The sequence below is a fragment of the Drosophila elegans genome, unplaced genomic scaffold, assembly GCF_018152505.1.
Source record: "Drosophila elegans isolate 14027-0461.03 unplaced genomic scaffold, ASM1815250v1 contig_208, whole genome shotgun sequence".
NCBI lineage: Eukaryota > Metazoa > Arthropoda > Insecta > Diptera > Drosophilidae > Drosophila > Drosophila elegans.
Window position 1 is genome coordinate 19,677,018 of NW_024545578.1, and position 14,620 is coordinate 19,691,637.

Genomic DNA, 14,620 nt, shown 5'->3' on the forward strand with positions numbered 1-14,620 from the left:
TTTTCCGACAATCCCAACAGTGATTAACGGTAAGACTCACCTTTCTCCAGGCTGGCATTGCAGAACTTGAGGGCGTCGTCGAGAAGGTTGAGGTGCATGCAGCTGCTGGCCTTCTCGCTGATCTTCTTGGCCTGAAGATCCGGACCCCACCACTTTTCCACCAACCGACGGACCAGAACGTCCGGCATGAACTTCATGGCCGAGGAGCCACTGCCTCCGCCGTGAACAGAGGGATAGCCACTCAATCCCAAGGCAGCTGCCGCCGAGGTGGATGCCATGGTGGTGGTGGCCGTGGCCGTTGTAGATGCCACCGTGGTGGTGGTCACTGTCATGGGTGGTGCGGCCAAGCGATGGACACTGGACGCCAGTTGGACCCCATAGCCCACGTTGACGCTCATCAGGCTGAGGTTCGCGTTGTGATTGGAGGGTGCCGTAAAAAAGCTGGATCCCGCTCCACTTGCAGTGGTTGAGGTCAGGGCACAGCCCGGTGTACCTGGCGTACCTGGCGAGGAGTAGGAGTCGTGGATGCGGGGAAATCGCACCTGGCAGATGTTGCACTGCGTGATCGTCTCACAGCATTGCCGGCAGAAGGTGTGGCCACAGTTGGTGGTCACCGGACAGCGCAGTATGTCGCCGCAAAGGGGGCACAACAGCGGATCGTACTCTTCCCAGTCCTGCAGCGGACTTGGCACTCTCAGTTCTCGCGTTGGCGAGTGGAGATCCAGGGGCGATGGACTGGATTCAGCCACTCCTCTCAGGAACTCCGCCTGATCGGTCTGATTTTGTTTGCCCTGATGGTGATACCTCGACCAGGGCATCATGTCCGGTCTTTCCGATACTCTGGGGCTCTTCACAGTGGCGGGCGTGGCAATGCCGCCCATTTTCCGGATGTGGGAGGTCAGTGCGCTGGCCAGCGTATCTAGTTTGTCCAGCGGGACATGGCCGTCCAACAGTCTGCTGGCTATTAGTTCGTAGACATCGAAGGACTTTGAGAGACTGCCCACCTTGGCAAAGGATTCGCCCAGCAAATAGGAGAGGTGCAGCGAGTTCTGGCTCTCGTCGTTGGGCAGGTAACACACTGCCGCTGCTGGGCTGCTGGGCTGGAGGAGGTGTCCATGCTGATCCTGCTGCTCCTGGCGGAGCACCTTCATCGCACGCTTCTTGGCGCCCAGCGAGGGCTTCAAGCAGTAGCCCTGCGATAGAGGCATTTTCGCCTGGTAAACTATTAATTCGTGATCCCCGCGGCTAGTATTTGTATTATTTTCGTAGCTGCCTGCAGTCACGTATGCAACAGTCTGCGTTGCCCCGGGGTAAATCTATCTTGCAGATACAATATCTATATCTCACATCACTACACTTCACTTTCGTTCACTTGCACTTTGCGCACACAACAGCTTTCTAGATTTGTATTTGTATTTTGAATTTTATTTATATTTTAGCTTTAATTTTCATTTACTTATTTCCATTTTATTTGCCATCAATTAATCTTTTGCGTGCTCTGCTTTTGGCTGTTTTAGTTGAAGTGAAGAAGAAGTTTTGACAACAGCAGCAGCAAGGCATAGGCATCTGAAAAAAACACTGAGAACAAAGAGAATATGAGTTGGATTCTGATTTTGATTCCGGGAGAAATTCACATACACATAGAGGAAATAAAGAGAGAGCGAGAAAGATAGGGGAGAATGTGAAGTAAGCGGAACAAGAAGAAGATAGGGGCTTTACGTAATGCTCAAAAAAAAAATAGCAAAAATAAGAAAAATAAAGCGAGCAGCCAAAGAAAAAACTGATTCTCAGAGGCAGCTTTTGATGTTCCGTTTTTTTTTTTGGTTTTTTTTATAATTCCAAACCCGCACACACTTAAATCGGAGAGAGAACCCTCGCTCTTTTGATATCCCGCGCTCTTTGATTGCTGGGTGGCCGGAGCGAAGAAGAAGAACTGTATCTATTACTTAACCACTGGAGAATGTCAGATATCTCGCATACCAAATGCACTTCTCGCACCACCTCAGAAAGCGATGACGTGACATTTGTCGCCTTAGCACAAAGCTAATTGCCATTCATAGCTCTTATATAAAATGGCTGGAAAAAACTGGAGGGTTCAATGAACTTTCTCAAATCCCCTAGAAGCCTTAGGAGAGCCTTTCAATTTCCACTGAGCCCTTACAAATAATATTACTATATTATTGCCGTTAAGGTAGGGCATAGAATATAATCGCAACCAGACGGCGACACATGCTATTACATAATATTATGAAAATTAACACTGAATCACTTAGAGCGAACTGATGCGGACGCTGGCTAAAGTAACGAAATCAAAACACAGATACTTTAATACTAATACCCAAACAAATATACCCGCTCTTAGATTCGCTCTTTAGTTCTCTTCGAGAACTCTGGCTCAATGTGTTTGTGAGACACGAAACACAGGAGAGTCTGTTTTTGTTTTTGTTTGATTTTTGTTTTTTTATTTTTTTTGTATTTTCGATTTTGCGCACGTTTTGCTTTTGACGTCGTTCGTATTGTATCTTTAAGATAAACAATGCCGGCATAACACACAGATACAAATACACGCCGCCAAACACACTCACACATTTGGAGTTCGGTTTTGTCTTTGCCTTCGCATTCTGGTTTTGTTATGTAAACAATTTTTTGGTTGTCGTCCGCCGGCATCAAGATCTCTATGCTTTTCATTGCTTTTTTTTTTTGTTTGTATAATTTGTTTACATTTGCAAAGGCAATCAAAGTGTGCCAAAATAAAATGAAACTACAAAATTTGCGGGCAAATGAAATTGTAGTTTTTCTTAGGAAAAATATAAACGCAAGCAGAGACTCGCTCACATTTTGATATCAAACAATTTTTGTTTTTGCAGAAATCTCGTTGTTAAGTAATGCCGAAAATTCTTATAAGTTGGTAGTTAGCCAAGAAAATGAATTTATCAAGGGTGTGTTTATATGTCCCCAGATATACGATCTACATTAGACTTTTTGATCGAGTCGGCGACCCAAAAAAATATAATGAAAGACGCATGTTATATTCGGAATAGAATTTCGGCTGCCGGTTACATAAGACCTGGGGAAGTTTTGTGGGTTAGAATTATCAGTCCTTATATTTAACTTTTTTTTATTTTAATTTACAATTATATACTATTCTACAAAGCTATTCCAACTATAAGAATTATGATATAGTCGGCAATAAATTATCTAAAATATATTTGAAAAAGTTGTGAATATTAACTATTTATTTACCCTAACATATTTTAAAAAACCTTGTCTATGCCTGCTAAGTTAATATCGATTTTTAATCACTTGAGAAAACGAACTATTGGTAAGTTTAAGAATAACATCACACAAGCTTCGACTCGGGTCTGAAACCATTTAAATTTGTATATAAACAGTGAGGTAGTGTACGATCGTGTGTGCGATCGGGGATTCCAGCTATATCAGTTATCATTGTGAAACAATGTGCGAGGAAATAGTTAGTAAACAAGCTTTCAGGCACTCGATTCTAATTGTTGCCGTGACCGTTGATAGTTTAGGTTTTGCTTTGCGTAAGTGAAAATTATGTATACGACTCATATAACTACTCGTGTATCCAACTGGAATCGTGTACGTAAAGCCGTGGGCATTGCATAAACCGCAACCGATAAGCGTTCCTAAATGAACTGCAAATATGTGGAGCCCGGTTGTGTGAACACGCCCTCAGGGCAAGTGCTCGTAGATTGCTTTATATTTTACCATATTATGCAATGTCAATCATGAGCGACGACTGACTGGCTTTTTATCAACAACGTCCATCGCCAGTTAGACAAAATGGCAGCGGTGACAATTTGATGATCGTTATAACAACTATTGTTGGTATTCTAAGTCAACTGAATGCAGGCATTGTTTGCTTTAAATCTGATAAGTAATTGTAAGCAAACGTTGATTGTAGTTGATAAAGGAACTAATAACACTAAATTTGATATATTCATTGAGTGATGGTGAAAATAATTGTTTGCTATTTGATTTCTTGATCTGATTTAAATCGAAAGTTCCCCCAACTAAATAAATTGTTGCATTTGTTTAACAATCCAATGTTTTTTTAAACTAAAGAAACATATTTTTATTACTTGAACCAATTGTTTTAGTTTAATTTTTAGCTTATTAAAATTTTTCGAGTCAAGAGATACAAAATTAAAAGTAATTAGTAATTTAATAAAATAATCACGTGTATAATTAGATTATCGTCTGACACAAACGTTCTAAAGACATATTATTCTTGAATCCACTGGGTTTCTGTTAGAGTTCTTTAATCTTCAACACATCAACCCACAAAACACTTGCATAATAATGTGAGCTATAAATTGATTATGCTCCGATGGTAATTCTCCCCGTAATTATGAAATCATACCCGTAGTTATGAAATCACATAAATTTTCATTGCCTTGATGTTGGCGTATTCGTTTTCGTATATTTTGATTTCTTCTTTGATATTTGTTTTATTGGTTTCTCATTTGTTTTGCGTTTTTTGCTTGGCTCACACGTTTTATGACATTATATTTGGACGGACGACAATGACGACGATGATAAACACTCGTAAAAATAGCCTAAAACTACAACAAAAACCAGGGTAAAGAATTTATTGAGGCAAGCCAATTAGTAACAACAATTTCTAGTTTGTGATTTTTCAGTTTTGATTTCACTCGGATTACACAAGAACCCACTTACTCGCTGACTAATTGGCCCTGTCCCTTTGGCCTTACATAATGTTAGTGCTTGATTTTGTTTATATAACAGCGATCTGTCTGGCTTCCTCGATATTCGACTCTGACTCATGACGAACCTTTTTACCCGATGACGTATGCAAATAGGTTTTTCCTCTTTCGAGCTAACCATTTTTTGTACCCCGCCAGCGCTATTCGTTTTGGGCCAAGTGGGCGAACTGACTGAACGGCGCGCTGTGTTGTTGTGGCTCGTTCATTGGCAGCAGCAAACGTCGCATAATAATACTTGTATATTGCGTGTCGTAACGCTAAACGACAACTGGGCGAGAGGGGGGCATACATGGGAGAAGCAGAAAAAGGGAAAAGGAGCCAACTTATCTGGGTGGTGACCCTCGACAAATTTAGTAGATAATCTCAGATTGCGAACTGTAAACTAGAAAATTAAGAAAAACGATGAGTAATCCTCAGAGCCGATGGAAATGTTATCATGTTTAAGTTCTTGGAACTTAAAAAAATGCATCACCTTCAAGCTTTAATTTTATGTAATAATATTTTTATAAGGAGATGTTAAAAACACTTTTTTGATTGTGTAATATTGTACTATAAAAGAAACCAAACTTCGTGTTATTTTAGCATTACGTTGAACTGCTTTAAGTAAAATGTTGGTTAATTTTGCAATTAATACATTTTCTGATATTTTTGTCCTTATATTCCTCTAAGCACTTAGAATTTAAATTTGCCATACTATCGAATGCATTAGAAGATTGCCTAATCGGCCTAAAAAGAAAAGTCCTTTGTGTGGCTGGCTATCAGTGCAAAATTATCATGAAATCAATTATTATATATAATTTTTTCTGCGAAAGTTTTATCACACATTAAATATAAATAATTATCAAATGCAGGGCGAATTCAATTGGCCACAGCCACAGAAGCAGAACGTCAACAAAACGGCGCAAAAAAACGCTTAGTAATGCCTTTAAAAATATGGCAACACGTAAGAGCCATCTCCCCCCATTATCCGCGCAACCCGTAACTGCACTCTTTGTTTTTACAATCAGCAGATAGCAAATGGAAAACAGTTTTTCCCCACCAAAAGAGAGGTAGAGCGGGAAAACTAAGAGAAAGACTTTAACGTGCAAATCTTTGAAAATGCAACTTTGTTGAGCGTTCATTCACATTGGACACACATACAAAACCAAAATTTAACACACACAGATAAAAAGCATGCGTTGTGATGTCGTAACACACACAAAGAGTGAAAAAAGAGGCCCGAAAGAGAATAAAACACTTAAAGAGTGTGGGAAATTTGAATTTACCTGTCGCTGTTGAACCGCGCCTCCTTGTTTTTCCCCAAAAAGGGGTGGTTTTTCTGCGGGGTGTGGGGGTGGGCTGTTGCTCGAGAATCACTCACACACACACTCACAATCACGAAACTCTCCCTCTTCTTCTTTCAATTTATTTCAAATTTGTTGTATATTTTTGTATTAATTTTTTTTTTTGTTGGCCAAAAATTTATGGCCACACGCGTGCGAAAAAACGAATTGGGAAATATATTTTCTCGTGTTATGTGTTGTTGTTTTCTTTATATATATATAAATTTTTTTTCGTTTTGTAAGAACTTGAAACGGCGCTTGTCCGTCGACTTTACGTAACCCCGCCGCACACACGGGTTAATTTTTTTTGTGAAAAGGGTGCGCGGCAATTTGGGGTGTGCTGCACTTGGACCCCCTTTAATATTTTGTGACTAATTTATTTATTTTACTTTTCTACACTGAGGAACGCGCGAACGAGCGCCTTTATTTTATTTTATTTATTTCTTTGATTACGTTGGCGTTTGTTTTGTAATACGCTTACGTTACGCGACGAGAAAGAGAGAGGGGGTGAAAGAGACAGCGACGGCAGCGGCGGCAACGTGTTCGAGTGTTTTGGCGTTGATTTGCTTATGGGGTGCGCTCCACTTTGTTGCTTTTTATTTGCCGTTTTTATTATTCTTTTTATTTTGTATAATTTTTGTATTACTTGGCCTTTTATTTGTGTTTTCTCTGGCTGTATTTCGAACGCCTCTCTGCTGTCTGAACCTGCCACGGCCGCTGTTCGACAGAAAATGAAAGGTTTGAAAAGCTAGTCGCTCGCTTGGAGCGCAAATGGGGGTTCTCTTTGGCGACCGAAGAGAGTGTGATATACTCGAATATTATGTCACTGGGGGCTGGTGCTCTTACGCCTCTGTTGCGTCATCAATTGCTGGGGCACACGTTCTCTTCGGGCGGCATCTCTCGCGTGTTTTTTTGTTTTTGAAAAATTTGCCGGCAAAACGTCAACTGTCAAAACAGGCGACGCCAACTAAAATGATGGGCACGCGGGGGTGAGGAGGGTGGCTTAAGCTATAGTTTTCAGGGTGGTGCGGGTGAGGTGGGTTGTGCTAGTTTGCCAGTGGGCGTCATTTATCGTATGATGCGCATTTCCGGCGCCGCTCAACAGACAACAGCAATACAAGCACTAGCAACATCAATAATGACAAAAAGTACATACGATTTTGAATAAAACACAGATACAAGATTAAAAATTAATATAGTTTGAATTCCAATTTCACAGTTAATTATATTTTGTGAAAATATTTAAATGAATTTAATTTTTGATATCAAAACAAATAATTAAAATTAAAAGTACAGTAAAAAAAGAATAATTATCCATTTGATAAAGATTATATTTAAGGGGCACTTGGTTCCAACCAAAGAACTAGTAAGTACAAAATGAATTGCTTATACTGTAAAATGCTTTAAAGTGCTTATATTATGAATTAATAATATTCATTACAAAATAAAATAAATATTTTCCAGTTGTTAAGAAAAAGTTGTAATTTAAAAAATGCTAAAAAATATTTTAAATATTAATATTATAAAATAACAATTCTTATAATCTTAGACAATAAATACTAAAAATATTATTAATAAATTTATTCTTATAACGAAAATGCAAAAAGTATAAAAAAAAGGATTTAATAACACCTAACAACTGAAATTAGGTTTCAAATTATTTACTTATAGTTTAAAATTTTTGTGTATCCGGTATAGATCAGATATACAGATGTTTGACTGTAATCGAATTTCTGCGTTTCATAAGTGTTGTGTCGCTTTTACATATTGTTTTGTCATTTAACGCAAATTACGTATACGACGCGTTGACCTCATTTGGGTTGATCAACAAATGCAGTTGTCGACAAACTTGGCTCAAACCAACCGCCTGTCTCTCTTTGTCTTCCTCTTTTGGCTTCGCTTGACTTGTATTTCAAGCTCAAGTTCAACGTTGTCTGTTAGCGGTTGCCTGCATACTACCAGTTTTCATGCTGCTGGTTGCTTGCCATTAACATTTTGAGTGGCCGTTGTTGTTAACTCATTTTTCGCTTTCGTAAGTCTTGGCCAGTATAAAAATATGCGCGGCAAGCGAGAGGAACCCGCATATGTTTGAGCATTGCTCGCATTTATTGCAACATTTCCCCATGGGGAAGTAATCGAATCGTTTCGCCTCAGATCTGGGTTTGGTTTAAATTGTACAGCGAAAAAAGAGTCGTTATATCAGGTCCAAATTATCATATATTTTTACTGATAAAAACTAAAATTTTGTGATTATTGATTATCCCTTCGAGTTAAGGGTAAAATTAGGCACTCCGAAAACACATCAACAAATAACTATTTAAAAAGTTTGTCTTAAATCAAGCTTTATTAGATGAAAATATAGCATTCACAATTAGTTACTAATAAAAAGAAAACTTTTTTTCTGTGTACTGGTTATGCAGCTCCCATTTCTCAAATAGTTGCTGTTGCTTTTGTTGTTAGTCAACGGAAATTAGCTGTGAGTTTCATGTTTGAGATGTTTATTTTGTAAGCAATATATGAGGAAATTAGCTTTAAGGTTTTTTTTCGTTGGTTTGTTATGTTTTTTGCATAATGGAAGTATTTCGGCGTTTTGGGATTGGGTTCGGCTCTATTAATAGCTTGGTAATGACTGTGAATTGAAGTCGGGCCAGACTCTTTTGTGGTCAATTAGGATTGTGGATTGGGTTTGATTTGCATCGATTATTACAAGGTATTTCTGGCTCTTAACATGTTTTTATTACTAAATAGCAGACCGATCATTGAAACTAATTTAGCATATTTTTGTAAATTATAAAAATTTAATTATTATTACTTAACAAATATCGTTTACTATTTAGAGTGGTAGCTATCAGTTATTCAATTGTTAAGCAAATTTACAATTGTAGGCTTACGTTCTTGCAGCTTTATTTATACAAAATGTCACTTACAGCCAACTGTTTCGCAGCTCATATCATATCCAGTTCCTATTTTTACATCCTCTTTCCACTCACCAATTACGCAATCAACTTGACCTCCAGTTCCTCAAAGAAATATATTCCAGCTGCTTTGAAGGCCAACAACTTAACCATGATGACGCTGCCGCAAAGTACGCTACATAACCAAGTCGAAAAACTTACCTGTTGGGTATACTACAAAATCCGCAACGCAATTAAAACAATTTTCAAAAATAATTTTTTTTTCATTTATCGTTTCAAAATTTGTATCTAAACCTTTATTGTTTGTTCTTTTTTGCAGTTTCTCATAAAAACAAATTTACTCGCTTTGCCTTAATCTCACTTCTTACCTCTTGAAGTTTCTACGAATTGTTTTAGTTTCGATTTTTAAATCATAGCTCATAACAGAAACATAACTTTCTTATTACAATAACAAAATCTGTAAAAACTTAGATAGAAGGTTTTGGAACTTAAGCTTAATTAGGCTGAGTGTAAAATAATTAACGATTGACTTCAGTAAAGTTAATAAATTATAGCTAATATCTGCAGCATCTCGAGCACTTGTCTTGGAATTTCTTTAGGTTTTCTCTTTTGTTTTTTGTAATTTTTATTTTGGTTTTGTATATATATCTAGGTACATGTTAGTGTCCTTGCTTAGGCTTTCATCTTTACGTTTTAGTTTAAATTTGGTTTTCTTTCGTATTTCTTTTTTGTTTTGCATGCTGCCAACAACAATTAGGCTGAGTTTTTTGTGGATTTCTTTTAGCATTGCTCTTATGCCTTAAGCTGATTTTTTACTAATTATTTTAAGTACCAAATGAAGTTTGTTTTGCCTTCTTTCAGGCATTTAGTTAAGCTGATCTAGCTTCCGTTTAAGCCTCAACTTAAGCTATGGTAGCCTTGTGTTATTTATGAATTTTCCTTCAGCTTTCTTTTGCTTTTCATATATAAAATTATTTGCATTTCGTTTCATTTTGCAAAATTCTCAAAATATAAGTAAAGGCTCTAAAACGCTTTGTTAAGTTTTTTTTTTAGTTTGGTTTTATTTAATTAATTTAGCTTGATTTTTTGCAACAACTAACAATTTTTTGGGTTTTTATCCATTTTTTTATCTTACTACAATTAAATATTTTTGTTTGTGGATTTTTGCCGGGGCCTTTTATTGATTTTAAAATTCAACAACATTTTTGTCTTTAATAATATGTAAGAATATATTTTTATGTATATATATGTATATATAAGTTATGTATATGTGTATAATATTATGTATATAATAGCATTTAATATGTTTTGCATTGCCATTCGATTCGCGACGCCATTTCCGTTTACGCTACGCTCCTTGTTTTGATCTCTTAACCACTTAAAACACTCAGCTCTTTCCCGATACTTAAATACTTAAATTATCGCTTTGCTAATTTCTCGTTTTTGTTTGTTTATTTTTGCTTTGCACTGCAACAATTTGTGTCTTTAGTTACTATTTTTAACCCTGCCTAACGATCGCCTTCCCTTGCCCGTTTGCTATTTAGTTGAGTGTACTATATGCATACAACTAATATCTGTATAAGTTAGATATAAAAATCGTCAACTACGAATTTATCTACAAAATTTATTCGCTTGTTTTGTTTGTAGCATGCGTAATTCATTTAACTAATTCTTTTTGTATATAATAAATATATTTTAATGTTTATTGTATATTAAACATAATTTCGTTAGTTTTCATATTTGTTTTTAAACGTTTCATACTTTTCAGTTTTATCGTCTTCTGTTGTTGCTACAAAGTCTACATTTTGTTACGGAACATTCTTATTCGAAAATCTGGGTTTTCTTTTTTAAACTCAACCAAAATATGTAAATAAAAAACATCTACAACAAACTCGTTGCCGAAATTCTGAATTAATATCCTTGCCCTGGAAAACTTTGCTTGCTTTTGGCCTGGGAAAACTATGGCCCGAAAGTAGGCTATAGAAATCGCATCCTCCCCTGGCTGCTGCGTGAGTGTGGGTGTGTTTATATGTCATATGATAAATAATTCATATATTATCAGTGGCGGTTTTTTATTCCGGTTTTTATTTAACAATTCTCTACATAAACCAAAAATTGTCTACAAAAATTCAACTACAAACTACGGAAAACAATAGTTATTAAAAATATACAAAACTACGCTTAACTAAAGCTGTGTGGGGGAGGTCTACTGCTCATTCAACTAATGCCCAGGCCAATTAAATAAGCAAAATATCGCCCTAATTTGCTTTCACCTCTACGCGCAATTTATGTTACTTAGGTATAAATATTTTTATATAAATATAACATGATTTTTGTTTTACTTCTGGTTTGTTGTACAAATATGTAGCAATTGCTTGAATCTGCTTAGTCGTATAGTCCGCTATTTGAGTTATCCATAAATGTTAAGTTTATCGTATATACTTGTGTGAATTCATTCAACAACCGAAGCTCAAAAATTTTCATTTTGCAAAATGACACCCAACATTTTCCGTAGGTTTTTATTTTTAGTGTTATTTGTGGGATTCTTTCTTTATTTATTAACGTTATTTTGTGGTTGTTTTCTCTAGGTGGTCTCATAGCAGTGCAAAAGGCCTTTAGGTTAGATTTCTTTTTAGGGGAACAAATAAAAACAGGGAGGTGGCTGTTTATCTATATTGCTATGTAGATTACTATATTATTTGTGTATTTCTTGCATCTATCGTTAGGGTTAGTTTCGATTTTGGTTACGGCTTTAGGTATGTTTTTTTAACTCTGTCTTGAGATCCTTGTATGGTTTCTATAACATATTTACTAACAATGAGCTATGCGGCGAGGGGGTGGGGCAGCTGAGGAAGTAGATAGAAAATAAACGAGTTTTCAATAGTTAAAAGCAACGCTTAGACTTTTATTATTACACACAAATTTTTGTTGTTTGCTTTCTCACTTTTTCGTTACGCTCATTCTCCTTTTTCGATCTTGCTTTTGTGGTTTCTTTCAGTTTTTGTTGGTTTTGCACATTTTTCCATAGAATAAATAAAACTTATTGAAATTTGTTAAGAAGAAGTGCTTAATGAACTTAATTAACTCCCTACGCTTTTGTTTTAGCTTCCTTTTTGTTTGCTGAATATAAAATATAAATTTTGCTTTCGGTTGGTATATTTTTTGTTGTGGTTTCATATATTTTCTTAAATTTCTAAGTAATTGTATGCAGGTAAATGTAACTCAAATGTATAACAAATAATAATAATTAATAAACTTAACTAACGAAAATAGTTGTTGTTTAAAGTAACATAATTTTATGGTATTATGTAAAAATGTTTTGTTTTTATATTTTTTGTTTAAGATCTTGCAAATCACACCAAAAGAAATAGTTTTTCTTGTTATGAAAGGTAAACGAATAAATTTTTTTACAAACTAAAAGGAGAAATGTGAAAATATGGGAAGGAATAGCGCGGTGTGAAGGGGTTTTCCGGGGGATGGTCTGTGTTTGTTTGTTAGTAGGTAGTACGAAAAATAGTTCTCTCGCCTTAACTTGCTGACTATGTCTGGGTTAGATTTGGGGTTGGTTATTTTAGTAATAACAAATCAACAACGAAAACTATTTCACTTCTAGTTTTGCATTTTTGTCTGTCCGCAGTATGTCTCCGTCCGTCTGATTTAATTTTTTTTTTGGGGTTTTCTGATATTTTTTTTCTTTAGGTTTATATAAAAATCATAGCTCACTTAAACTAACCAGCTGCCAAGTGCCCGGCAACTGAGGAGGGAAGTTCTTTGCTCATTTCTAAATGGTTTTCTCTTAGCGTTTCGTTAATTTTTCCTTTTTTTTGTGGGTTTTCATTTTGCAATTTTTTATACAAGTTTTTCTTTTGCTTTTAAAGTTAATTCTTCTCTCGAGTTAATTTGAAAAAAGGCAACGAAATTATTTACAATATGATTTTTTGTGTGTATGTGTGTGGTTTTCCTTTTACTAACATCTAAAGCAAAACTTAACCAAAGAACTAATTACAAAAAATAATAAAAATTAAAGTAAAGGGGGAAAAGTAGCAGAAGTAGGTGAAGAAGGTTTTCTTTTTTTGCGTAAAACTAGGCTAGACAACTATTAAACAATTTAAAAGATAACAATTCTAGGTCTGGGTTCTACGTGTGTCTCTTTCAGTGTATTTTAGGATTCCCATTGCGCTCGGAAGTATGCTACTTTAAAGGCAAAAAGCTTCGGCTTGCAGAGCTTTTCAATGCTCTACTCTCGTGAGACTTTCTTTTTTGGCTACTCTAAAAATGATTAGTTTCCATTCGGTTTCTCCTCCTTTGTGTTTAGTTAATTTGCTTTTAATTTTTAGCATAAAATAAATATTTAAGCGGAGCACGACGCCGTGAGGGGTTTGTTGTGTGTGTGTATGTGTGTGTTTGCTTACTAATTATATTTTTGCATATACATATTTAGATATAATATGTATTTATAGTGTAGCTTTCATGTCTGCTGTACTAAACATTATTAGTAGTTTTATCATAGTTATGATTATTGTTATTTTATCAATAGGTATTATTATTTAATTGTTGTGGTGTCCTCAGGCCAAGTCACAAAATTGTATTTATCATTACACATCTTGGAATTTCGATAGACGTGCACGCAAGTCCATGTTCTCCTGTTTCAACTGCTCCACCTCCTGATGTAATGTTGCATTCTAAATGGAATTAATTCGGATTAATTTTGGGCTATCTGAGAGTAATTTTGAGGTACTAACTTCCTTCTCCAAGTAGCGTGCCCGCATCGCAATCTGGTTCTCCTTTTGGCGTCGGGCATCGCGGGATCGCTTGGCGGCAATGTTGTTCTTCCGGCGGCGGGCCCAATACTTGTCGTCCTTGAGCTCATCTGGAACAAATTGCTTGCGTGACTTTTTGATCATCGGCTGCGGCTTGAGCTCCTCGTCGGAGAAGGCTCGAGTTCGCGGATCAAAGTCACGGCCCGAGGAGGCGAACGAAAATGCTGGAATATCAAATACTAAATGTTAACAATGGTTCACAGACTGTTTCGTGCTTAATTAACATCATAAAAATCAACCTCAGAACGGAAACTCAACAAACAAAATGGTAACTCATGGAAAATTATATTGAATACGAATTGAATTTAAATTGAAATTGAATTTTAAGGATTTGCACAAATTGGAATGGGAATCATTGAGTGGAAGGACCTTGTGGGCCCTTGGTTTGTGTCTCTTTAACATTTAGCATTTGATACGACATTTGTGGGTAACTTAAATTAATTTATAAAATTCAGTTGTAATTTAAGTTAGAAGCAATGTCCATTCCATTTGTGTTTTAAATAATTTCATTTACAAAAGTCAATAAAGTTTTTGATTAAGTTCTTAGGATCGTAGTTATGTCGGTATTATTAAGCGGCGTTATCGATGTGATAAAGAAGCTGATAACGATGATAACGAAAATGTTATCGTCAAAATAAGACTAATGCGTCAATTGTAAATACTTTTTAAATTGATTTTAGTTATTATATACACTGAATAAATGTCGGAAATATGTTTAAAATCGACAAGTTAAATGCAAAGCAAAATATAGTTGGAACTGGATTTTTTTTTATTAATTACGCATATTGGATTCATTACTTTAAATTGATATT

The 14,620-nt window shown here is 36.0% G+C and overlaps 2 protein-coding genes across 13 annotated transcripts in view; both read right to left on the reverse strand.

Moving 5' to 3' along the window:
• LOC108142440 overlaps window positions 1-6,787 on the reverse strand; it is a 28,384-nt gene extending 21,597 nt beyond the window's left edge. The window contains exons 1-2 of the mRNA XM_017266304.2: window positions 6,017-6,787; window positions 41-1,578 (exon numbers count right to left, since the gene is read on the reverse strand). Coding sequence (XP_017121793.1) covers window positions 41-1,208 — 1,168 coding nt within the window. The 5' untranslated portion in view covers window positions 1,209-1,578; window positions 6,017-6,787. The remainder of the gene's footprint in view (window positions 1-40; window positions 1,579-6,016) is intronic.
• A 5,075-nt stretch (window positions 6,788-11,862) lies between these two features.
• LOC108142349 (hepatic leukemia factor) overlaps window positions 11,863-14,620 on the reverse strand; it is a 57,030-nt gene continuing 54,272 nt past the window's right edge. For 10 of the 12 annotated variants that reach the window (XM_017266138.2, XM_041707909.1, XM_017266135.2 and 7 more), the window contains 2 exons: window positions 13,731-13,972; window positions 11,863-13,670 (listed from right to left, as the gene is read on the reverse strand). In XM_017266138.2, the coding sequence (XP_017121627.1) occupies window positions 13,584-13,670; window positions 13,731-13,972 (329 nt within the window). In that variant the 3' untranslated portion in view covers window positions 11,863-13,583. The remainder of the gene's footprint in view (window positions 13,671-13,730; window positions 13,973-14,620) is intronic. The other 2 variants (XM_017266139.2, XM_017266131.2) reach the window with 1 other exon arrangement.